Source organism: Pteropus vampyrus, unplaced genomic scaffold (assembly GCF_000151845.1).
Source record: "Pteropus vampyrus isolate Shadow unplaced genomic scaffold, Pvam_2.0 Scaffold222, whole genome shotgun sequence".
In the NCBI taxonomy this organism is placed as follows: domain Eukaryota; kingdom Metazoa; phylum Chordata; class Mammalia; order Chiroptera; family Pteropodidae; genus Pteropus; species Pteropus vampyrus.
This window is the reverse complement of record NW_011889003.1, coordinates 575,281-600,447: the sequence shown is the minus strand read 5'-3', so window position 1 is coordinate 600,447 and position 25,167 is coordinate 575,281. Positions and strand designations below refer to the sequence as shown.

The window sequence follows — 25,167 nt, the reverse complement described above, 5'->3', positions numbered from 1 at the left end:
GATATTTATTTGTATTTATTGTCTAAGCTTTGTAAAATTTAATTGCATTCCGACTTACTCCGTGTGCATTGCCTTAAAACTAAATGAACTTTCCCCTTAAAATCCAACACAGACATTTGTTTCAGCAGCTTGGAAGAGCCTACAGAGAAGGAATCTTCTGTTATAGTGGTGAACAAGACAAAGCTTACATTCAAATGAGATACACTATAAACAAGTTAATATATGTCAAGCTGTGAAATGCTATGAACTAAAAAGAAAGCAAAGTAAGGGGGCAGAATATGAGAGTGGCGGTTTCATAGGTAGTGTGGTCAGAGAAAGTCTCATTTGAGCAGACTTAATTGAGGTGAGGGAGTGAGTCACCTGAGAAACAGCAACACAGGAGAATAACAAGGACATGGTGGGATCCTGGTGGACGTGGTCCAGGAGCAGGAAGGTGGCCATATTATGGGGGGCCGTGCAGGCTGTGCTAAAGACTTCATAGCTGTGGTTTATGTGTTCACATAATTAATCCAGCTTTTATGTAGTGATCAAATCCAATTTTGGCAATTGTTTTATATATATACACCATTATATTATTTTACTTTATAGGATGGAACAAAATTCATCTGTATTGGGGCTCTATATTCTGAGCTTTTGGCTGTTAGCAGTAAAGGAGAACTTTATCAGTGGAAGTGGAGTGAATCTGAGCCTTACAGAAATGCACAGGTATTTTATTAATTCTTGTATCAGATAACTCTACATATCAGCATACAAAATGGTAATAATTTTTCTTATACTTTCAAAGAATCCTTCATTACATCATCCACGAGCGACGTTTTTGGGACTAACCAATGAAAAGATAGTCCTCCTGTCTGCAAATAGCATAAGAGCAACTGTAGCTACAGAAAATAACAAGGTATGAAACACTTTGCATTGATTGATAAACATTTCACGCTTAAATCCTCGGTTTTCTTCCTTCCTCTGCCCCATTTCTATCTTTTCATTTTTTGTCTTCCTAACTAGTTCCACAAATACAAAGTGTCTTAGCCTTAGTAGAGTAATTCAGTATATAATCTTTTTGTTACTGGTTTATCTCTATTATAATCCAGCATTAGAAGTAGCTTTCTGCTTTAAAGGAAGAAAAAAATACTCAGATAAATGCTGAAAAAAAGATATTGAAATGCATTGTAGCTTGAGATTACATTATGGATTGAAAAAGTATGGATTATTATACCTTAGATTTTCAGTTTGGCTTTAGAGTCACTAACTTCTTTTAAGAAATTGTCTCAACAAATGTTTACTTTTGATGAATGCCTTTAGATGGCTTTAGACAGTTATTTTAATAATTGCTCTTGATTTATTTGTATGAAGAAAGTATTTTAATTTCTAGTCTTATTAAATACCTTTTCTGAATGACTTATTTTTTAGCCCTTAGTTCAAAACCTTTTAGAATTCCAGTCCATAGAGTATATAGTTTTTTGACCATTTCTTTTGAAAAGATTACTTTTTTAAAAAAATTATAAAGCTCTAATATTTTGTTCTTTAGGTTGCTACATGGGTCGATGAAACTTTAAGTTCTGTGGCTTCTAAATTAGAGCACACTGCACAGACTTACTCAGAACTTCAAGGCGAACGGATTGTGTCTTTACATTGCTGTGCCCTTTACACCTGTGCCCAGCTAGAGAACAATTTATATTGGTGGTGAGTATCGCAGGTTGGGCACTCAGTGAATGTGTCATGTGCGTAAATAGGTGCTTTGGGTAGTGAACGCCAGCATGAGGTCAGCAAAGATAATGCTTTATAGAGAGTGAAAGTTTACTTTGGAGCAAAGTAACGTTACACAAAAAAAAAAAAACGCTTAAAGAAAGAAAAGCTTATAAAAATGCTCACCTAGTGACTAATATTATGAAATTTTATAAAAATCTAACAAATAAAAATCACTTATTATCCTACAACCCCAAAATAACTACTGTTAACATTTGGGGATATTTTAATCTTTTTTGCCTGTATATAAATGAGTACTTTGCTTTTACATATTTGAAAGGATAGGTAATACAGTATTTTTTCATGCTTTTATCATTCACTATTAAAATATAATTTTGAGGGTTATTAAAATATTTCATTGTATGACTGTTCTATGCCTTACTTAAATATTTACTATTTAAAAAGAATTCTCTGTTGTGTTTTAAGGAGTTATCAGTAAATTGGATTGGCAGAATTAATAATATATGGAAAAACCTACCAATGAAATGTAATTATTTAGAAGAACATATCACATGATGAGTTTCCTGTAAATTTTAATCCTAAAAGTTTAATAAAAATTGATCAAGTTATATATTAAACTTATGATAAGTTATAATTAAGAATAAGTTGAACATATTACTGTGATTCCAAAGCAAAAATATTAGAGAAATTCGATTATACCAGAAATACTTAAATCATGTGTGTAATTTCAGATTTGTTTGATGGGATTTTTTGCTGTTTCTTTGACCAATTTATGCTTTTCCTTTTCAGGGGTGTAGTTCCTTTTAGTCAAAGGAAAAAAATGTTAGAGAAAGCTAGAGCAAAAAATAAAAAGCCCAAATCTAGTGCTGGTATTTCTTCGATGCCGAACATCACTGTTGGTACCCAGGTATGATCAGAATTAAGCCTGTCCTAAGGGACATTGTTTCTCTTCAGAATCACTTTCTTCTCCCTTCCACTATAAGCAGTTTTACAAATGAATGTTATTTGAAGGACCAGGTTCCAGTGGCATGTATGGGGTACATCATTCTTTATTCAGTAATTGAGTAACAGATTTTGCCCTGATGTCAGGAGGTTTCTCTGTGGGGCAAGGTTCCCAGATTTATCTGGTTTACGAATCATTTGGTACTTAAATGCAGAGTCTGAAGCCCCTTACCTGACATGTTGTCTGGTAGCGGGGCCTAGGCATCACTGTGTTTAATACCCATGACGCATGAGTCTTACAACCAAGCTGTTTGAAAGATACCGTTCTCTGGGGTTACTGTCAGCATGAGGATCGAGGCTTCATCAAATTACTTGATTCCACCAGTTGCTCTTTTTGACTCAGATAGTTTAGACTCCTGTAGGTATCTTATAGAAAATGATTTTTTTAATACAGCAGCTGGCTTCTTAACCCTTTCCAGGAGTCTGCAGAGTCCATTTTTCTCCGATTATATATCTCTGTGAGGCTGAATTGTCTTCATATACTCTACTCAAAGTAATATCACAACCGATTGAATGCAGAAGCAGACATAGGAACCCAGCTGTCTTCTAGTAAATCAAACATTAAGAGATTTGCAAAAATGTAACCAATGCTACTTTTCTCACTGGTTTTGAAAATGTAGTTATTTTTCATAAAAAAAGTTATTAATGTTAACATGGGGTTTGTTACTGTTAAATAAATATTTTTAAATTTCTCAGTTTTAATTCCTAGTATATTAAATGCCAACTAGATAAGATACACATAAAAGAGTTTTGGGTTCTTGGTAAAATGTAATAGGAAAAAGGGTTCTGAGACCAAGAGAGTTGGAGAACTATTGTTACACTTCTAATTCATTAGACTCTCATTGTAGTTTATCTTTAGGATAAAACTTTACACTTGTATTCATCATAGCAAGTGCTGCAATGAATATTGAAGTAATTTTTAATCCCTAACGCTTAGGCAAATGGTGGTTTTTACATAATGTGGTAGTGCTTTCCTCATCCAGCACTTTCTTTCAAATTTTTTTTTTTTTGTCATCACTACAAGATGGTTTTACTTATATTTTCTGTCTTAAAAAGTAGTAACCATTTTAGCTGTTACTTTTCTCTAAAACTCAAATGGAGCTGTCCTTTTTGTTTGTGGCTCTATTTTTTTGTCCTGTTCATGGTTGTCTTGTTCTGACTCCTTTGTTGGCCTACCAACTAGGAAGTTTTTAGCAATTTTTCATGATTTTGAATGTTATTGTTCAGCCTTTATTACTTATGCCAGTTGCATGGAGCAGATCTCTCTCTCTCTTTGGAGCTCCCCTTTTCTTATTTAGTTAAAATGCTGATTTCTGATGTTCTGAACAGTTCCATGTTCATTGGACTCACATAATAGCAGGATATCCCTAGCAGTTGCCTTATTGGCATGTTAGGGTGGCCTTACTATAAACAGCAGAAAAATACTTTAAAGATATACTGAAGGAAAGCTAAACAAAATAGCTTGGCACTAAATTGCTGAAAGATAGCAGTATTTTAAAATATTTTGTGTGTCATGTGCTGCACTCAGGCGCCGCTTATTTCTTTTTCCTTTGCTTTTTAAAGATTGAACACAGAAAAAAAATGATAAAATATTTGGTGTAGAACTGAGATTTTGTTTTAAAGCTGTAGAAAACTGGAGGTTTAAGACAGTCAGCAGCCATAGGACAAGGAGAGCATTCATGTACTAACATTGGAAAAGAATTGTTAGAGGTTTCAGTTACAACTGCACTCACAGATCATAATTGTTGAGAGAACTGTGCAGGCCTATCATGTCTTACTGCACTTTGCAGATAGTGCATTTTTTACAAATCGAAGGTTTGTGGCAACTCTGCATCAAGCAGGTCTTTCAGGACCATTTTTCCAGCAGGGTCAAATGATGGGTAGCAGTTTAGCAATAAAGTATTTTTCAATTAAGGTATATACTATTTTTTAAGACAGTGCTATTACTTAATAGACTACAATATAGGGTAGACATAACTTTTATATGTGCTGGGAAACCAAAAAATTTGTGACTCGCTTTATTGCGATATTCACTTTATTGCGCTGGTCTGGAATGGAACCCACAATATTTCTGAGGAATGCCTGTATTTTTGTCTTGTTATATACTGGACCCTGGATACACACCTCCTTGTCTTTAAGGTACATTTATTTTTATAAGAAGACATTAATAAATAGCTTCTAATATGTCTCGCCACATTTCTTTTTCAGTGATAGCCTTCTTCCTTATTAGTCCTCTTTCACGTTTTAAGCTTCTACCACTCCTTTTTGAAAATTTATGGATGAAACTTCCTTTTAAGTCACAGCTAAGCAGGGCATACATTTTTCAAAAAGTCAGCTTTTGTGAACTATTCTAGGTTGTAGCACTGTATGTAGTGGCACGCAGCTATTCTTTGATGGAACTCCAACTCTTCTCCATTGTTTCCAGTTCCCATGCTTCTCAGCTGTACCACCTTCTTCTGTGTCTCTTTAATTACAAATCACCGAAAGTCATGGTCTTCACGTATGCAGCGGTCAAGTCCAACATAATCATTAGTTATTGGATGACTGAACAGAATGTTAGTAAGACTAGAGAAATCAAAAGAGATTTCCAGAAATAATATTCATCTGTTTTTTGGAACTGTTCTTAGTGCATTTGATAGTGCTGCCATGCAGGTTGTTGGTTTCAGCATGTTCCCTGGCAGTGAGAATTTATCGAGTGTTCATTCCTGAACTCAGTTAACTTATAACACTAACATCTGCATATTATCTCTTTTAATTTAAGAGAAGGCTTATATTATCCATTGATGCTTCTGACTTGTAGAAGACAATAGTCTTCTGGGGGAAACAGTCATCAGTAGATACGAAGTGGTAGAGCCTATAGAGTGTCATGAATTAAGGAAGAAAATAATTCAAATAATAAGAAACATAAAAAGTGTAACTTTTGTTTACATTCCATTTTTTTAATGACCCTTTTAGTTTCTTCTCTGCTGTTTCTATTGTTTCCTTATAACAGAATGTCAGAACATTTGCTGCATGAAATTTTAATTTTCAAATGTTACTAAAATTGTTCCTGCTCCTTAATTTTGGGAGTAAAGTTTCTTAATTGAGACCTTTAAGTCCATGTTTTAATCAGCCTTCTTGATTATATAAGATCATATTTGGAAAACCAAGGAAGCAATACTTTTTTAATATATTCTGTTTTCATACATTTGAAAAACTTTTTTAGGTTGTTTTAAAATTATGTCATGTTGATGGTGATTTCTTTTGCTTGATAGGTGTGTTTAAGAAATAATCCTCTTTATCATGCTGGAGCAGTTGCATTTTCAATTAGTGCTGGGATTCCTAAAGTTGGTGTCTTAATGGAGTCAGTTTGGAATATGAATGATAGCTGTAGATTTCAACTTCGGTCTCCTGAGAGCTTGAAAAGCATGGACAAAGCTAGCAAAACTACTGAAGCTAAGTAAGTACTATACCTAACTAGTCTTGATTTTACACCAGTTTTTAGTTTGCGCTGTATATGAAGGACGTTGATCAAGGGAGACTTAGAGGTGTACAGTGACACAGAAAAATGCTAACACGATGGGGTCTTCTTAACATACCCAGGAGTTTTGAAAGGAATTGGTAAAATTTGCTGATTGCAGCTCGTTTAGTATTTGTCTATTATAGTTCTTCTCATTCAGTGACCAGAGTGGTGGTGTGAAGCCCTCTTTTGATGTCTTTGTTTTGTCGTTAGAATGTGTCCTTTGTAGGTGTTGTGTAGCAGTAACAGTGTGTTCAGCCCTACTATGTTAGGCCCACTTTCTCCTTCCTCGCTCTCATCATTTTACTCTCTAACTAATGTCTTGGCTGCACATCTTGATCATTGGAAGGGTTTTAAAGGTCAGTGTGCTGGGAGGGAAATTCTGTAAAGGATTTGTAAATTTTAGGGTTGAAGGGATATGTGAACAGAAATAACCACGGAATTGTGGATAGCCCACATTCTGGCTTATGGTTTGGGAACCAGATACACAGATCTTAACACCTGGACTTTTAGACGCATCTACTCCTCTTTAAAAATATTTAAGTGTATTATAATTTGATTGTGAGGTACATGAACTTAAAGACTTTAATAAAAGTTTTTAAATAAATTTTTTTTAATCTTATATAAAAATGTGACCATTTTAGAAACACGGAAGAGTATTAATATTTCATTCCAGAAATAACACTTTAAATATTTTGCTGTGTTTTTTTTCCTAAATGTATACAGGCATTGAAAAGAAATGATTGGATTGTACTATATATAATACATAAAGGTTTTTAAAGTTCTGAAATTTTTTAATTTGCTCAAACGAATGTAATCATTATAAATTTACTACCTTTATAGCTGCTATTCCTCTTAATGTTAAAAATACAAATTGAAATTCTGAAACACAGGGATTTCTGTTAAATAAATTAAAAAGGATCTTTACTAAACCAAACTTATTGTAATTTATGGCTAATTAGGTTTTTTTTGCTTTGTTTTAGTGCTGTCTTGTTTTTCAAAATGGGTTTATAGACTTTCTTCCTAATTACATTGATATTTTTCATCCTAAAAATAAAGTAATGAAACAAATTTTCATTTTTTAATGAAGCTTTGTAAAGAACATTTGAAATATTTTTGATGTGCATTAAATAGTATAAATGAGATTAAAATAGAATATGCTATTTCAATCCTGTATATGTGAAGTTTTTCAAGATCTTCCTTGAAATTTGCCATCTCTGTTAACAAATATAGTAAAAGAGCTAAGTGAAATTAAATGTTAGAGGATAATCATTTTCATGTCAATCAACTCTTCTTTGCAAATCATCGAAATGCTTTCACTTTAAAGGCATGCTAGAGATTAGTCAGGATCAGCTTGCTTCTACCACAAGATTGCAGAGCAGCCATGAGTGTTCATGTTTGCTTGCACAGAGCACTTTGCTAAGATGCTGGCAAAAACAATACCCGTTTTCTGTGGACTGTTTCTACACTCAGGGAAAGTTCCTGGTGGGGGCAGCAGAAGATGAGGAGGTTAAAATGATGGCTCTGATTATATTGTATACCAGGATGATGTATGTATAACAAATTTCTGAGTAATATGTGACTTTTCTAACAATTGATTTCTGCCCTTTAGTAAATAAAAATGCTTTCACCATGTATGGAAGAATATTCTATAGTTGCTGTAATTATCTTAACTAAGTATAATTATTACGTATAATGAAATAACTCGAGAGATAGTTCACTAGTCTTAAAATTTCTCATTTTAGTTGTAGCAGATGATGGTTTATTGCCAGATGGTTCAGCAATAAATTTTTGTAAATTATTGTGAGTAGATTTCCACCTTTGACCTCTAACAAATTAATGATCTAGTGGGCTTTTTATTTATTTCCCTTTACCATTCTTTTTTTTTTTTTCAGTTAAATTGCTGTGTCCAAGTCAGGATTCACTGAAATGCGAAACTTGTTTATTCAAGAGGTTTATGATAAAGCTATCTTGATAAATTTGGTGTAGCTTTTGTCGTTATTCCTAAATAAGGCTTATTTGAATCATTGTTCCAAGTTGTTGATAGCTTTATGTGGTATATTTTTCTTCCTTATTTTAAAACATTAAAAATTTGAAGTGCGTACTGTATACCTTTTTCAGTACCTTGAGTCTTAAAAATATACCATTTTGTACAAGTTTTTAATATTTAATTCCCTTACATAAGAATAAACTTGAGTCTTATGTAAGTTCCTAACACTTAATTTTCCTAATTATAAAGAGAATCTTATTTCTAATCAGGCCTGAAAACAAGCAGGAACCAGTGAAAACAGAAATGGGTCCTCCACCATCTCCGGCATCCACATGCAGTGATGCATCCTCAATTGCCAGCAGTGCATCAATGCCATATAGTAAGTTTTATGTGTAGGATGTAGTGGTCAAAATAAGGTGCCAGGCAGGTTGCCGTGTTCTGTTTGTTCCTGATTTGAGGCAACTCATACCATTTTTAGTATCTTTTTATATAATTGTGTTTCTACTGGTTTGGCTTTTTCTGTTTGCAGCTTTATTTAAATTAAAAAGTAGTATTTATAGTGTTGACTATTCCTCATTTTTACAATATGTAAAACACATTGCAGTAATAGAAAGAAATAACTGTCACTAGCTAGGTATCTGCCCACCTTTGTTGAGAACATTGTAAATCGGTTAGGACTTGGTCATAGCTTTTGCTCAGAAATAGTAGAATTTATAAACCTACTTCACCTTAGATTTAAAACATTTTTAAAGTACCTCAAAATAAACTTGTTTTACAGTGTAGTTGCTTTGCAGTTAAGGAAATTGAAAGTTATACTTTAATAATTACATGATAGTTTTAAGAACAGACCAATAGATCTTCCTTTTTAAAAAGCCTTGTTCAGTTAGCCCTAATTTCTAGGGTCCAAAATACATTTTGTATTTCTTCCTTGTAGTTGGTGGTAGCAGTGTTAATATCGTTAGACATTTAACAATTGTGGCCATTTTTCACTGTGAATTCATTAGAAGTAGAAGTCGATCCTAAGACCTGAGTTCATAAAGCAGCAGTTCACAAAATTTTTATTGAGATATCGTAATTCTGTATCCCTTTACAAATGATCTTTTTATATATATATATATATATTTAGATAAAATCTATAAAGTCTCTTTCACATTTTCTTTTTGGTACTTACCATTTTGTTGTTGTCTAAGAACGACGGCGGTCCACCCCTGCCCCGAAGGAGGAGGAAAAGGTGAACGAAGAGCAGTGGTCTCTTCGGGAAGTCGTTTTTGTGGAAGATGTTAAGAATGTTCCTGTTGGCAAGGTTTGTTCAAAATAGCTAAAAATTCTTAATTAATTAGAACTGTAATGGTGTTGGTTATCCAAGAACTTATGGTTGGTGAGTGTTCATGAGCTCGTCCTTCAGAGCTGCTTTATTTCTCACCTTCAGTGATTTCTCCAGCCCATCCCTTAATCTGATGCAGGTGTCCTCTGTCCCTGACTGATGGACATGTGATTATTATTCCTCTCCTTGAGCATTTATGCTGATATGTTACTTTTTAAGAAAATGTTGTTTTGGAATAATTTTAGATTTATGGAAAAGCTACAATGAGATATATTGCTTTTAGGTACAGTCCAGTCTTTGGAACTTTAGACAGCTCTAATGGAGATCATCTTCCATAACATTTAAAAATCTCACTACTCTCTTCAAGTCACCTTTTACTTTTTCTTCCCTTCTTTCTGGAGAAGAAACCAAGTTTGTAGAGACCATCAGCTGGAATGTCATTAATTTCATCTTTCTCTCCACATATACTTGAAAAGAAAATGTATCTATAGTTGTAGAATATCTGCAAAGTAGAGGTTTTCCTGATTGCTCATGAGTTTTTGAAATGTGATGGTCTTTCCTTTGTACTTAAAGGAAAGAGTAGATACACCATGCTCTACAGTTCACAGGGCCTTTTTCATATACTATTCCATTTGATTCTCAAAATAGAACTAGTTTATGGGCAGGTATTTTCTTCTGAGAAGATCACACTGGCTCAAAATCAAAAGTAAGTAGCAGAGGTGAGACTCAGGTATTCTGGTTTCAAGTCCTGGTTCTTGTCTTACTGTGCATTGTTAACTGTATACCTCTCTTGTCCAATACGGTAGCCTCTAGCTATATGTGTGGCTAAGTAAATTTATTAAAATTAAATAACATTAAAGCCAGCTCCTCAGTCACATTAGCTCCATTTCAAGTGCTCTGTAGCCATTTCTGGCTCATGACTACCGTGTCAGACATTGCAGGTATAGAACGTTACTACCATCATTGTGAAAGTTCTTTTGCACAGCAAGTCTCTAAACTAATAAAGAGGAATGATTGGAGGATCTTGTGGGTTTTAGTTGATTACCAAACATCCACAGACTGTAATCACTGACTATGTGGGTCATTTTCTTTTCTAGAAAATAAGACTTGAGTAAAGATGTCAACAACAAAGCTTTGGTGAATCTGTTTGGGTTAATTTTATATGTTGGTGATCATTGAAGAAATATACTCATAAGGAATTAAATGCCTTCAGTTTTAAATTAATCCAATGAATATCATTTGCATATTGATTTCATATAAATTATTAATATTTAGCATATTTACCTGTACGTCTAGGTGCTGAAAGTGGATGGTGCCTATGTTGCTGTAAAATTTCCTGGAACATCCAGTAATACAAACTGTCAGAGCAGCTCTGGTTCAGATGCGGACCCTTCTTCTCTCCTGCAGGATTGTAGGTTACTTAGGATTGATGAGCTGCAAGTAAGTGTAGAGGACTCAGTGGGAAGATTTTGGAACTGACTCCTTAAGATGTTGTAGAATTCTAGAGCAAAATTCCTTTTGTTTCATGCAGGTTGTCAAAACTGGTGGAACACCCAAAGTTCCTGACTGTTTCCAAAGGACTCCTAAAAAGCTTTGCATACCTGAAAAAACAGAAATATTAGCAGTGAACGTAGATTCCAAAGGTAAATATTTCATGAATATTTCAAGTGGCATACTCTGTATACAGTTAATACTATGCTGTTAGTGAACAGAATAAAGTGGTTTGGGGCATTTGGCAGTTTTTCTCCTCTGTGTGTAACATAATGGAATAAAATGCATCTGTTGGGATTGATTTACAGATATGACCAGAGAGGTCAACATTTAGTAGGTAATTATTAAAGATTAATAAATTCATATAATTTTTTTTTACATTTGTGTGTTTCTGAAGGTGTGCATGCTGTTTTGAAGACTGGAAATTGGGTACGGTACTGTATCTTTGATCTTGCTACAGGAAAAGCAGAACAGGAAAATAATTTCCCTACAAGCAGCATTGCTTTCCTTGGTCAGAATGAGAGGAATGTAGCCATTTTCACTGCTGGACAGGTACAGAGGCTTATTTTTGCTTTTGAAAAACGATATGACAACATTGGCATTTTTATGATGCTTAGGGTCTGACTCTAGTTTGTTATTATTCCAAATTGAAGAATTCAGAATTTTTAGCACATTTTAATACTAGGTTTGTTTGGTCATTATATATAAGTAATTAATTTGAAAATAAATACACATATTGTAAAAATAAGGGATACATTTTTGATTGTGAACCAAACTTTTTTATTTTCTCTCTGTTATAGGAGTCTCCCATTATTCTTCGGGATGGAAATGGTACTATCTACCCAATGGCCAAAGATTGCATGGGAGGAATAAGGGATCCTGATTGGCTCGATCTTCCACCTATTAGTAGTCTTGGAATGGGTGTACACTCTTTAATAAATCTCCCTGCCAATTCAACAATCAAAAAGAAAGCTGCTATTATCATCATGGCTGTAGAGGTAAAACCGCTTGATATTTGAGTTTGGAAGACTCTGCTAGAGTCTAGGGAGACAATCTTGAATAGATCATTCATTGCCTCTGCCCTACAGGAGCTAATAATCTGTTGGGACGAGAGAGATGAGTAAATCAGTGATTATGAGTAATTTAAGTGTTTGAGAAGGGCATGCAGAGTGTCCTGGGAGCACAAAGGGAGGAGTATAAGTCAGGCTGTCACTGTAGAGAAGACATCCCTGAGGAGGTGGTGCCTGGACACAACTTCGAATAATCAGATAGGGGTAGACGTGAGACAAAGGCGGGACGTGTTGTCCCAGGCACAGGGGAGTGTATACCTTCTTTTGCTATTTTGATATAACCAAAAGGTAGGTTTATAAAGATAAGTGAGTAGCACTGATAAGTCTGGAGAAGGGCACGTGGATGCCATATGTGCTCATCTAGGGGGCGTGAGAGTTCCTTGTGAGAGCTGGAAGAAGGACTTTGAGCTGGCTTTTCACAAAGAAGAAGAGCAGTGTATAGAGAACAATTTCAGAGGTCTGATAAAAAGGCTAATACAGTTAGTTATCCAGGTGAGAAACAAAGTAAGCTTGAACTCTTGGAAATAAGAAAGACGGGGTCGATTTGAGAGATTGCTAAGGAAGTAGAAACTATAATGTTTGATGACTAGACATCAGCAGTAAATGAAAAGGAGTTGTAAAGCTTCTGATTTGAGTATGGAGAGGAAAAATAGGAGGAGGCACAAATGGCATAAGGCGGGAGGATGAGTTTAGTTTTGAGCATATTGTGGTCGAGGTATTTGTTAGATGTGGAGGCAGTGCCATTGGAAGTTATTGGAGCAGTTTGAGCAGAAATTGACCTTATTTGACTTACAAAGGATCACTGCTGACGTGCTGAGAATGCTAGAGCAACAGGGTGGAAGTAGGGAGACCAGTGAGGAGGCTGTTAGAATAATCCAGGTGAGAGGTGATAAGGTGGCTTGGCCCAGGAGGTACAGTTATGAGTGAGAAGTGATTAGATTCTGGATCTACTAGACATGTTCTAAGGTAGAACCAACAGGATTTATTTACCACCCAACATTGGATGTCAAATAGAGGAAGCAAGAGGGTGAAAGGTTTTGGAAGAATGAAGTTGCCATTTATTGAGATGAAGACTGTAGGGATGAAGTATGCTGTGAGGGGGTGATATCAGGAATTTGGGTTTAGACATGTTAGACTTAAGATGCCTCTCAGATATCCAAGAGATGTGAATAGAGATTTAGAGGTGTAAGTCTGAAGAGCAGAAGAGAGAGGACCGAGCTGGAGAAATATACTTAGTAGTCGTCAGTGATCATATTCTTAGTTTAGCTTTGATTGTAACCTACCAGACTAGTGGTCCTAAACTGGTAGGGATGTGCGGTTAAGGAGGTGCTATGTGAACTTGGCCCCTAGAAATAGCTTTCACATTGCTTAGAAATTCTTGATAAAAATCATAGGATTTATATTTAAAATCCATATTTTCAGTTGCTCTTAAAAAATTAAAGATCTGGTAACATTGGGCCATCATAAAAACATTAGTCTGTTTCTTTTAGAGGTTATACGGGGTCTTTCCAATTCATGGCAGTTCCCGTGACTTAACATTTAATGCTGTGAGTCCAAATGCTGCCACTTATTTTACGGTTATCTTTTTTTACACTTAGCCTCCTCCGCTCACTTATATTATTTCAAACGCTTCTGTAGGCATTTGATTCTATGACCCCTGCACTTTGTCAGCACCTCAAGGGTAAAGATAAAATGGGACATCATCCCATGGATAGGGAGGGATAAAGTTTGTCATCATTTTTCAGTGATTAGGGTTTGGTGTACAGTAGACCTACAAGGACTATTTTTACTGAGCTCTCCCTGCCTTTTGCTGCAAAAATAAATGACAAATACAATATGCAGTGATGCAGAATAAACTTTTTGGCGTCTGACACGGTGAGTGTGGTATCGATGCTCAGTGTGAGAGCCCATGTCCAGTCCAGCAGGTTGGAGATGAGCGTTCCCTATAGAGTAGCTGCTTCCAACCAGATTTTTAGTCTTTGGAGAGACTTGGACATATTCTCTCAGCATGCTAATGAATGTGTATATATCACCAGACTTTGCCAAGGTTAGTCTTATATGGCCCACCTCATACTCTTGAACTGGAGCTTGCAATTTATGGGGTCACCTCAGAGAGCCGTAGTTTTAGTTCCAAGATCACAATGGCATCTCACATGTGGCAGGTACTGAAAATAGTGTTTCGCTATATTTTCTTGTGCTCCCCTACTCACCTCCTCTCCATGAAATTAGGAAAAGGGATAGGTTATTTATGCAGTTTAGGGGGAGGTGGCAGGTTGTTCAAATGCATCTTTTTTCTTTCTTCCCTTTGTATTCGCACACTTTTCCCACCTGCTTTTTTTTCCAGTTCCTATTTCTAGTTAAAATGAACAATATTACTTGTTTTTCAAAACATTCTTTATATTCATTCCGTTAAATATTCCACAGCTATAGTTTTATATTCTGAAAGAAGTACATTTGAACTCTTCGGTATACTCATGCTGTTTCTTAGTCTGTTCAGGTTGCTATAGACTGAGTGACTTATAAACAACAGAAATTTATTTCTCATATATTTCTGGAGGCTGGAGATCCAAGATCCAAGGCATGGGCAGATTTGATGTCTGGTGAGGGCCCGCTTACTGGTTCATAGACAGCCTTGTGTCCTTACATGGTGAAAGGGGATAACTCTGGTCTCTTCAGCCCCTTTCAAGTGCACCAGTCTCATTTATGAGGGCTCCACCCTGATGACCTAATCACCTTCCAAAGGTCCCACCTCCAAACATCATCATATTGGGGATTAGGTTTCAACATATGATTTTGGGGAAGACACAAATATTCAGTCTATAGCATGCTGTTTCTTCAGTTAATGATATAGTCTACACTTTATCAGTACCGTGATGACTTTGACAGTGAAGTACATTCATTGTCATCTTTGGGGTATTGTATGGCATGTGTCATGATTTATGGGGATGAGCAAACCTGAAATAAAATGTATACCCTTTTCTTAATTGGTTAACAATACTAATAGTGTTCTAATTTGATAGTTATATATATAATATAAATCAGAGTTTGATAAAAGATGGCCTGCAGGCCAAATCCAGCCACTCCCATTCAGTTGTGCATTGTATATGGCTGCTTTCTCACTGTAGCCACAGAGTTGAGTTAGTTGCAAAAGCTGAAAATATTTACTGATCCCTTAGAAAAAATGTTCCTACCCTTTTGCGTTCCTGTTAATTATGTGCTGTGCTTAAAGGATACCCTTCAGTTCAACTTTTTCTGCCAGGCTACCTGAAATTGTCTCTACTTATTTGCAGAGCTAATTATATTATTATGTTGGTCATGAGAAATTTTTGACATGTATAATGTGCTATTCAAATTCATTGAAGTTTTTTCCCTAATTTGTCTGAGCACAGAAACAAACCTTAATGCAGCACATCCTACGCTGTGACTATGAGGCCTGTCGACAATATCTTATGAATCTTGAGCAAGCAGTTGTTTTAGAGCAGAATCTACAGATGCTACAGACATTTATCAGCCACAGATGTGATGGAAATCGAAATATTTTGCATGCTTGTGTATCAGTTTGCTTTCCAACCAGCAATAAGGAAACTAAAGAAGAAGAGGGTGAGATTAAGAACTATACCAAAGTCTTTAAAAGGAATTTTAGGCAATTTTGAAAATATAACAACTATTAAAGGAAAGAAAAATCACTAAAGAATTTATGTGTGCTTTTACTTTGTTTTGTAGAATCTAGGAATTTTGACATTCTCAGAAGGTAAAAATTCCTGTACTCTTAGGATGAGTATGTAACATAAGCAGATATTTTTATGAATGTTATTTTTGTTTTCTTGAGTTCTATTCTCTATGATATATACAAACTGTATGTATAATACTTAATGAGCTTTACTGATTTTATAATTGCAGATGACTTTATTACCCATGAGAATTATTTAGCAGATGAAGGCAAGTTATTGAAGCAACCTTTATCCTAATTTTCAGAATGTAGAGAGAAAAATAACCCAATGAGTTGTTAGATATTTTTAGAAAATTAAATAAGCTTTGTTTGCCATAAAGTTTTTAATTGGCTGAATGAAGGGGAAACTGAAAACCTAAAGTACAACTGTGTAATTCATAACGTTTTTTCTTATTTTGAATTCTGCCATTGATAATTCTGGTAGCCACATTTTTGAATAGTGGTTTGCAGGTTTCAGAGCTTAATCATTATCATTAAAAGAGTGTAAGTAGTATATAAACCAAGACTGAGTTACTGGTATGTGGGACTTTTTCTTTCTTGGTAGTAAAAGCTATATTTCATTCTACTATGAATAACCATATTTTTGACCTTTGGGGGATTGAAAAGTAAGGTAGAATAAAGAGATAATTCACATATTAAAGGTCATAGTTCAATCTAAAATGTTCATTGCTCTAAGGAAAAATTAAGCTATTAATTATCTCTAGTACGTGATTAGAGCACTAAAGAACATAGCAGTTAACATTTACTAGCCTGTACGTACTTAATCTCTTTAATTATTTTTAAAGTTTAAGTCGATCCTAATTTTTTCTCTTCTGTTTCAGAAGCAGAGCGCTCCGAAAGAAATACATTTGCTGAAAGGCTTTCTGCTGTTGAGGCCATTGCAAATGCAATATCAGTTGTTTCAAGTAATGGCCCAGGTAGTCGGGCTGGATCATCAAGTAGCCGAAGGTAATGTGATTTTTACCAGGAAAGTTTAGTTGGCGGAAACATATTCCAAGTACTTAAAGAAATGTATCTCCTACCTGTCATATGCATGACTTTGGTGGGTCCTTTCGCTTTTGTTCTTCCCAATAGCACCCCGGGAAAAACGTCTGATAATATCTACTTAGAGTTTAAGTGCAGAACAATAGGACCTAGAATGCTTCAAAAATTGGAGATAATTTAGACAAGCAGTTCAAACTGATTCTTTGAATGTGTTTTAAATTTATCATTCTTGTTTCCTAGGAAGTTACTTTCTTTAGTTGGAGAACACCTAATAACAATAATTGAAAAAACTTTAATCTTTTATTTTCAGATTGCTTGCTTAGGTCAATTTCTCAAATATCTTAATGATCTGGGAAGAAATGAAAGGCTGGTGTGTATTATGAACGTTTGATATTATAAATTTTCCAGCTTTCTGAGTTGTGGGATGGACAAACCTTTAACACATTGAAAATTACTAGGTGTTAGAAAATATGAAGAATATAAAGAATTCAGAATATAGTAGCTTTTCTGAAGAAAAAGCACATTTATATTAGACACGACACCCAAAATACTTGGATACTTGACAGATCATTAATGGAAGCACTGCTCACTGTGCTAATGTGATAGGTTGTAAAGTCTACTCAAAATGAAGACTCTTCTTTGCCTATTTTCTGTTTCATATTCAACTTTCCCTTTAAAATGATTCTTCTGAAATTGATACCAACTCAATAGCTTCTTAGGTTCAGAAACATCCTGAAGTGAGATTTATCAAAAATTATTTTTGGGTGGCCAAATTATAATTTAAAACAGTACAAAAATATTATGTAGACTACACAAAATGAAAATGATCACCAGCTTATTTGTTTAGGATTACACTAAGCAGACAAAGTGTTTGTCTGTAATCAAAGTATTTGTTTAAAATGGAGAGCAACTTAAATTCTTCATGAAGAAATTAGTGTTTGAACTATGTCAGGTATTTCATTTCCTCAGGGAAAATACAGGTGCAATTCCAAGTTGGACTCTGATATGGTTGGTCCAATGCCAGTGCTGCCATCTTTTTTTTCCTATAAGGATTATTTTGAAGGCAAAGACTAAAAGGAGCTTCAGGAGTGGGTGATGTGTTGCTCACAGAAATAATTTGCAGAGTAAGCTCCTTTGAGGCATTTGCCGAAGATTTCACTGCAGTGCTCTTACCCAGTTCAAACTCAGGGCTGCCGGTTGAACAGATGAAAGCACAGGAGTCTTATTATCCACGCCGGGCAGTAGGAAGTCCACAGACTCTGCTTCATTGAAGTGAAACCCTCCTCTAGCCTACAATGGATTTTCTAGGCGATGCCCCTTGATGAGTATGCAGGCTGGGATTCATGAGCTGTAAGCTCAAAACTGATGCAATTTCAATGTTGACTGGAGTACTGTTAAATGCCTTCAGATGATGATTTGACTCAGAAGTTTTGTTATGTGACTCAATAGTTCCTGAGTACAAAGGGCAGATTTAGTGGAAAGCTTGATTGATGCATCTGATTGCAGGTGTATGTACTCTAGAGATTGTTAATCTGGAAGACACATGACCTTCGCTTTTTTGTCACAGTGGTATGTTTGAACATGACTGGATTCTAAGGCTTCTGTAGCATGGATATAACGTGCTTACAAAGAGGAAATTACATCATCCTTGAATTCTTCCATATTGTCAGAAAATACGATGACTCCAGGCAAGCCTTTACGAAGAAATGTCAAAACTCTGAATCTTAGCAGCCAAGGTGGTATCTCCTCAGTGTTGTCCTCAGCCACTGAGGATACAGGTGAATCTTCATGAATTGTGTACAACATCTTGAAGAATAATTTTCTTTTTTTGTTTTTGTTTTTGTTTTTAAAGAATCTGTATGAGGAGCTGGGCATTGTACTTAAAAATGTTCCCAAGACCTAATGAAGAAAAGAGGTTAAGGACAATTTTTTTTAATGACAAGGAATGACTCCCTCATTTAATATTGAATTGACTACATCAGAACAACAAAGTTGGGAGTTTGCAAGTTCAAGATGAGACTATGGTCTCCATTTATCTTCATTTATTCTTAATCTACTCTAAGCTAGAGGTTGGAGAATAGCCCACATATGTTTTGTTTGGCCTGTAAAATGTTAATTTTTTTTTTCTTTAAAATTTGAATGCCTTTAGATGAGTATGTATGCCTCTAGTTTGCCATTACTCCCTACTTTTTATACCTGACTGCCCTTTTCTCAGTTTATCTTCCGGTCCCAGTAGGGATTGAATTTGTGACCCTGATAGAAGCATTCTTCTTGATAAGCCCAAAACATGCATTTATTTTCACGTTATTTGCAGTGTCTCCCAATTATTGTTGATTTCTCTCTCTCTCTGTGTTTTGAGTAAGACACATTTGGATACCTAGTATCTAAGTTGAGCTTAATTAAAATTATATAGGAGCATCACAGCATGAATAGTCACCTTGGTGTGCGCTGTTACTGGTAAGGAGCCTACCTTCTCTGTGGGCGATGTCTTTGGACAGGGCCGTGACCTCGACTGAAATAACCACTGTGCCCTGCTCCCTTCCATATTACAGAAACTCTTAAACTCAAGATTTCTAAGTTTGGAGAGAGAAAACATTGATACCATAAAAGAATTAACCATAGATGTTTCTTAATAGTGAATACTATAAGAGCTAATCCGTTATTTGAGACATTAAAATTTACTTTGCAGAGTCTTCCAAAGAATGTTTCTGTTCTCAAAGGTACATCATGCAAAAGCCTTATAAAATAGATGTGTTCCTGGAAGTAGCCTCTAAAAGAAGTTTTTGTAAATGCTTTAAATAAAAATTTCCTTATAAAATTGAAAATGTATTGCTATGGAAAAAACACATTTACTCTCAGAGTAAATAATCATCATAATTGAGATGCAGACATTAATAAATTTTTTTCTAAAACACTTATCTGTAGACATATAATGCTCACCTGGTAAGGTGTTAGGTCTTTCACATCAGAAATGTCATTATCTTTGGGATTAAACCTACACGGGAAAATAAAGTCCCTTATGTGTTGCCTGGCCCTTAAAATTGAACTTTTACTCTTTATTCATTTAGAAGCTCTAAAATTGTGGCTGAATTGAAGGGATTTGCCTTGCTTGCTCTCTCTTAATTGCTGTTAGTTCTTAATGTGTTAGTTTTGTAGCCTTTGTAAGCTTTTATTCAGAGGTACAGATTTTTGTATAGGCAGTTACCAGTTCCCCTAACAAGGTCTGTGTTTGTGATTATTTCTTTTTCTTTTTAGTGATGTGCACATCTGTGCAGTATATTTAAAAAAATTTTTGATAAAGCAGGAGAAACAAAATCACGCCCAGACATAAATCTAATAACACATTTTACAAGCTCCAATTTCATTCATTAATTTCCTTGGGATGCAAGTTGTACTGTAAAAAAAAAAAACCTTTTTTTTGTATAAAAAATAAATCTAAATTGGTCTTTGTTTTAAAACTACTTACTGTGTGGATATTAGTTCAGTTGCTTTTGAGATCATAGAAAAGGTATTTTAGTAGGCTAACAGTATTGGTTTTGTGCTAATCAGTATGTTCACTGATGTCTATCATTAAACTTAATTCTTACTGATTATAAATGGGATAGAACAAAATTTTTTTAATGTTCAGCTGTTCGTTTATCTTAACTGTATGAAAGATTATTTTCTACTCTTATTTCACTGCAACTTTTGTTCCCTGTGCTTAAGTTTGTGTGGGAGCTTAATATAGTGGTTTTAATGCTGAACTGGGTACTAGGAGCCCCCAGCTTCATTTCTATCCCTCGCTGACTTATTCTGTGATTCCAGAATTGGCATTTGTACTTCACTGCCCTTGCCTGGAGTACTTGTTTATAGAACAAACTTTGATCTCAGATGAGAAGTTCTGTGCACCTTTTCATTACATTTAGACATGGTAGTGAGTTCTGATTTTGTCCATGTTCTTCTAGTTTGAGATTACGAGAAATGATGAGGCGTTCGTTGAGAGCAGCTGGTTTGGGTAGACATGAAGCTGGAGCTTCATCCAGTGACCATCAGGATCCAGTTTCACCTCCCATAGCTCCCCCTAGTTGGGTTCCTGACCCTCCTGCAATGGATCCTGGTAAGATCTGTTATTTTATTTAGTTTTTAACAAAAAGATAAAGTCATGAAAGAAAAGGAATTGAGTGTTTTAATGAGATATTGAGAAATCTGAAGTATTTAAAAGTAGCATAATGAGTATTATAACTAATTTAGTTATAAAGATTTGGTTTAAGGGGTTAATAATTTAAAAATTGAAATTCTAGAAACTCTTGTTAGGTAACCCTCTTATATTGAAGTATATATTTCCATACCGGTAAGAAGCTACCTAGTGATACATCAAAATGTCAATAAATTGCCTAGTAGATTCCTTCTTTTATAGTTAAGTTTACATTTAAACTTCTATCCGATTTGACATTTGGCTTACACAGAAAAGCCTTAAGGCCAGCTAAGAGAACATGTTAGGGATATGTTGCCTATAATGATATACATCCCGCTGTTCTGTTTACTGAAAGATGGTGACATTGATTTTATCCTGGCCCCTGCTGTGGGATCTCTTACCACAGCAGCGACTGGCACCGGTCAAGGACCAAGCACCTCCACCATTCCAGGTGAGAATCTGTACTACTTTATCTGTTTAGGCATTTGGAAGATAAAAGAACACATTTTGGATATAGGTTTTACAGATCCACACTTTATCTCAAGGAGACTTCCCTTGGCTTGAAAGCATCTAATTCTCTAAATTTTTAATCTTCCACATGTCAGTGAAATTGCGGTGTGTATGTACATATATTTTATCAGTCGAGATTTGTAAAATGTGTTAATGTGTTTAAATTCTCTGTAATGAAGTTATTATTAACATAGAATATTTTCCTGGTGTTTTATTTAATAGATACTTGGTATATTATTCCAGAGTATTCTTTCACTCTGTCTTGTTTACTCTTATTTTGTTACCAAGTGGATCTGCTTCATTACAGGTCCTTCCACGGAGCCATCTGTAGTAGAATCCAAGGATCGAAAGGCCAATGCTCATTTTATATTAAAATTGCTATGTGACAGTGTAGTTCTTCAGCCCTATCTACGGGAACTCCTCTCCGCCAAGTAAGAAGTTTAATATACTTTTGATAAGAAAATTCAGCTTAGCTCTTTTTAAGTTAAGTTGATCTTGCAATGTATGGACAACAGTTATCTTAAGTAACTTTAAAAGAACTTAACCAGAATCTAGCACTGTATTGCCTCTGTTACTGAGCTCTCTTCAGTGAAAGAGAACTTCATGATAAAATGAATACAAAATGATTTTACGTTAGCATGATCTGAGCATGTATTTATATGTTAGAAAGATTATAGTGTTATTCTCAAATGTGGATCCATAAATTAGTTCTATCACTGTCACCTGACAAAATTTAAAAATTCTATAGATTCTTCCCCAATATCTTACACAGAAGTATGACTCAGTAGGTCTGGCATGCGGCCTGTTATCTGTATTTTAAGACTGTGATTCTGATGGTTTCTTGGGAAATCTTTTTGGCTTGCAGAATGCATCATCATGAGATTATGCAGAGTTTCTGATAAGTACTCTGCGGTAAATGCTCATTAACCATTAATAGGTTTTGTTTATCTTTCTTTACAGCCTCGTAGCAATAAACTTTGTATAAAAGTTAGCCACTGTCTGTGCCAAACTCTACTTGCATTAACTTTTCATTCTAGCAATAATCATCTGGAGTAGGTGAAATTGTCCCCATTTTGTATTTGAAGAAACGGGCTTAAAGGTTAGTTAACATGCCCAGGGTCATAAAACTAGATAGAGAGTGGCACAGCTGGAATTCCAACCCTAGCCTGTCTCTCGCTTCCAGATCTGCGATGCTCAGTCATCACCCTTATGTCACCTCCCTATATTTAAGTATAAGAAGTTGTTTTGAGTTTTTAATTTTGAGAGCAAGGGAGCTTTTATGTGTAAACCTTATTGACCTTAGGATGAAAATGACCCAGTTTATGAATTTATGATTACTTTAATGAAAGCCGCTTTACTAGTAATATGAGACATTGGATTGTAAATAAAGCTATTATTACAGAAGCAGCTTACCAATTTATTAGTGGTTTGAAGCTTAAATAAAAATCGTGTATATAGAAATATATACATACCTTTGTATTTTTATTTTCTCAGTTGTCATTTTTAATTTTCATTTATGTGTTTTTAGGCATATTATCTTTGTATAATTTCCTTTACACCATTTGGTATTGTCTAACAATTTGTCATATGTTCCTATTCTATTCATTTTTAATCCATTTTGCATTTCTAGAGTTAATTTCTATTACACTAGTCCTTTATTTTAGTTTTCTTGCAATGGTCGATCTCCCCATCTGAGAAAATATATAAAATATCTGGAAAACACTCAATATTCCATTGTTTTAATAAGCCGATATTATTGATAGCATCTTTGAAACAAACTAGAGGAGGGGCAAAGTTTTTTGCCTGACTTTTAGGTGATAACATTGAAATTCTCAGATTGATTCTTTTTCCTCTTGATACTATAATACAGAAAATTTCCTAGATGCTAATTAAATTCCCTAAGTAGTATATTTTGAAATTAATTAACTATAAAATGACTCAGTTAAGAAGTTTTTTACTTAACTGTGTTTGGCAATGTATAAAGTGCTAAGACAAAGTACGAGAGCAGCATTGTCTCATTTTGAGCACAGCGGTGATGGGTGGGTGTGTGTGTGTGTGTGTGTGTGTGTGTGTGTGTGTGTGTGTGTGTGATATCTAAAAAATGTATTCATTATTTTCAAATTAATGATCCTATCACCACTACCATCCCACCTATCCTCCAATTTCAGAAGTAGGTGGTTGGATTTTGCTTTTATAAGACAAAGAAAGTAAATTTAGATAAAATCCTTCTGGTTAGTAAAGATGCAGAGGATTTTTTTTATTCTCAACCATTTCTTACCTGAGGAGAGAAGTAGTATATGAGGTTGTTTTGATTGGTGGTTTTTAATTAAAAGTGTTTTTTAAAAGCTGAAAAACATTACAGTCTAGAATTAAACTTTATGTCTGCCTCCTAGTAGTAGCTCAGAAATAAATTGGGATATTAGGCTTGTGTAATATGTACATTAATTTGGGGTAGGAGGGACATGTGTGTTGGAGTAAACAGAGAGAGAAATGTGTTTATTTGTAGTAGCAGCTCTATGAAGTTGCAGTTTGATTAGAACCATGAGAAATAGGTTGGGAGAAGAGTGAGTGACAACATAGAAATGGAGAAATATAAATATTTCAAGAGACAGTGACTCATCCAGTTGGAAGTGGATGGTTAAAAGAACAGTAGCCAGTGAATCTGAAAAGTTAGGTTAAAGCCACTATTCTGGTCTCTATTTTTTGGGCTTGAATCCTCTGAATAATGGTTTTGTTTAGACTATAATAGTATCAGAGTGGGAGTTATAAGATAAATAATGTGATGGTGGTATAAAAAAGGATTAAAATAGGCAAGAGTAGAGATTAGAATTTAGGCTATGTTTTGTATGCCTGTGTATAGCCTGTAATATGTATGTTGCAATAAACGGAACTAATGAGTTGTTGAAGATGGAAAAGAAAGATTAGATGCAAAAGTAAAAATTCGACTTAGAAGAAAGACTTCATGAAGAATTCAAGTTTTTTGTCATAGTCGCTAGGGACAGTGATACTGTTGGCTGACATAGAGAAGTCAGAGAGCAGGTTTGAGGAGAAAGATGATTTTAGTGGTTAGATACGTTGAATGTGAGAAATCACTGGGAAATCCCAGGGAGAGTCATCAAGTAAGCAAATGTAGATGTTGGAAATGTGCTTTCATCCATAGAAGTGGCAGTTGCTGTGGTGGATGAGAGAGGGAAGTACAAATGGCTGAGGATGGAATTTTGGGAAACCCAGGAGGGAATACAAATTCAGTGAAGAATATTGAAGGCATGCATTTAAAAGCAAATACATTATAATAATAGCCAGCAGTTATTGAGTACATGCTATTTGGCAGGCATTGTACTAAAAGCTTTTTATGTAATAATTTCTTTAATTCTCATCACAATCGTATGAGATAGAGCGTGTACTAATCCCCACGTTTAGAAAGTATTTGTTTGACTCCAGAGCCTTTGCTGGTCTGTAGTGTCACTAAAGGCTAAGAAAGGGAGAACATAGTTTAGAGAGAGAAAGGTTCCACAGAGGCGGCTTGCTTTCTTAAATGAGATAATATGAGACTAGAAAATACTAGCAGTGATTTTTTTTTTTTTTTTGAGTGGTGGTACATTATTTAATAAAATATAACTAGTTTTTGTTTCATCATGAGCATGTATTTCTTAGTAAAGAAAAGTAATTGATAATTTTTTAATGTAAAT

General features: G+C 34.9%; 1 protein-coding gene across 1 annotated transcript in view; it reads left to right on the top strand.

The window, feature by feature from the left end:
• UBR5 (ubiquitin protein ligase E3 component n-recognin 5) overlaps window positions 1-25,167 on the top strand; it is a 126,599-nt gene that overhangs the window by 63,780 nt on the left and 37,652 nt on the right. The window contains exons 10-25 of the mRNA XM_011373249.2: window positions 589-705; window positions 785-895; window positions 1,526-1,680; window positions 2,494-2,611; window positions 5,961-6,145; window positions 8,465-8,574; window positions 9,386-9,498; window positions 10,816-10,959; window positions 11,051-11,162; window positions 11,408-11,562; window positions 11,811-12,008; window positions 15,470-15,680; window positions 16,632-16,758; window positions 20,739-20,890; window positions 21,324-21,419; window positions 21,786-21,909. Coding sequence (XP_011371551.1) covers window positions 589-705; window positions 785-895; window positions 1,526-1,680; window positions 2,494-2,611; window positions 5,961-6,145; window positions 8,465-8,574; window positions 9,386-9,498; window positions 10,816-10,959; window positions 11,051-11,162; window positions 11,408-11,562; window positions 11,811-12,008; window positions 15,470-15,680; window positions 16,632-16,758; window positions 20,739-20,890; window positions 21,324-21,419; window positions 21,786-21,909 — 2,228 coding nt within the window. The remainder of the gene's footprint in view (window positions 1-588; window positions 706-784; window positions 896-1,525; window positions 1,681-2,493; window positions 2,612-5,960; window positions 6,146-8,464; window positions 8,575-9,385; window positions 9,499-10,815; window positions 10,960-11,050; window positions 11,163-11,407; window positions 11,563-11,810; window positions 12,009-15,469; window positions 15,681-16,631; window positions 16,759-20,738; window positions 20,891-21,323; window positions 21,420-21,785; window positions 21,910-25,167) is intronic.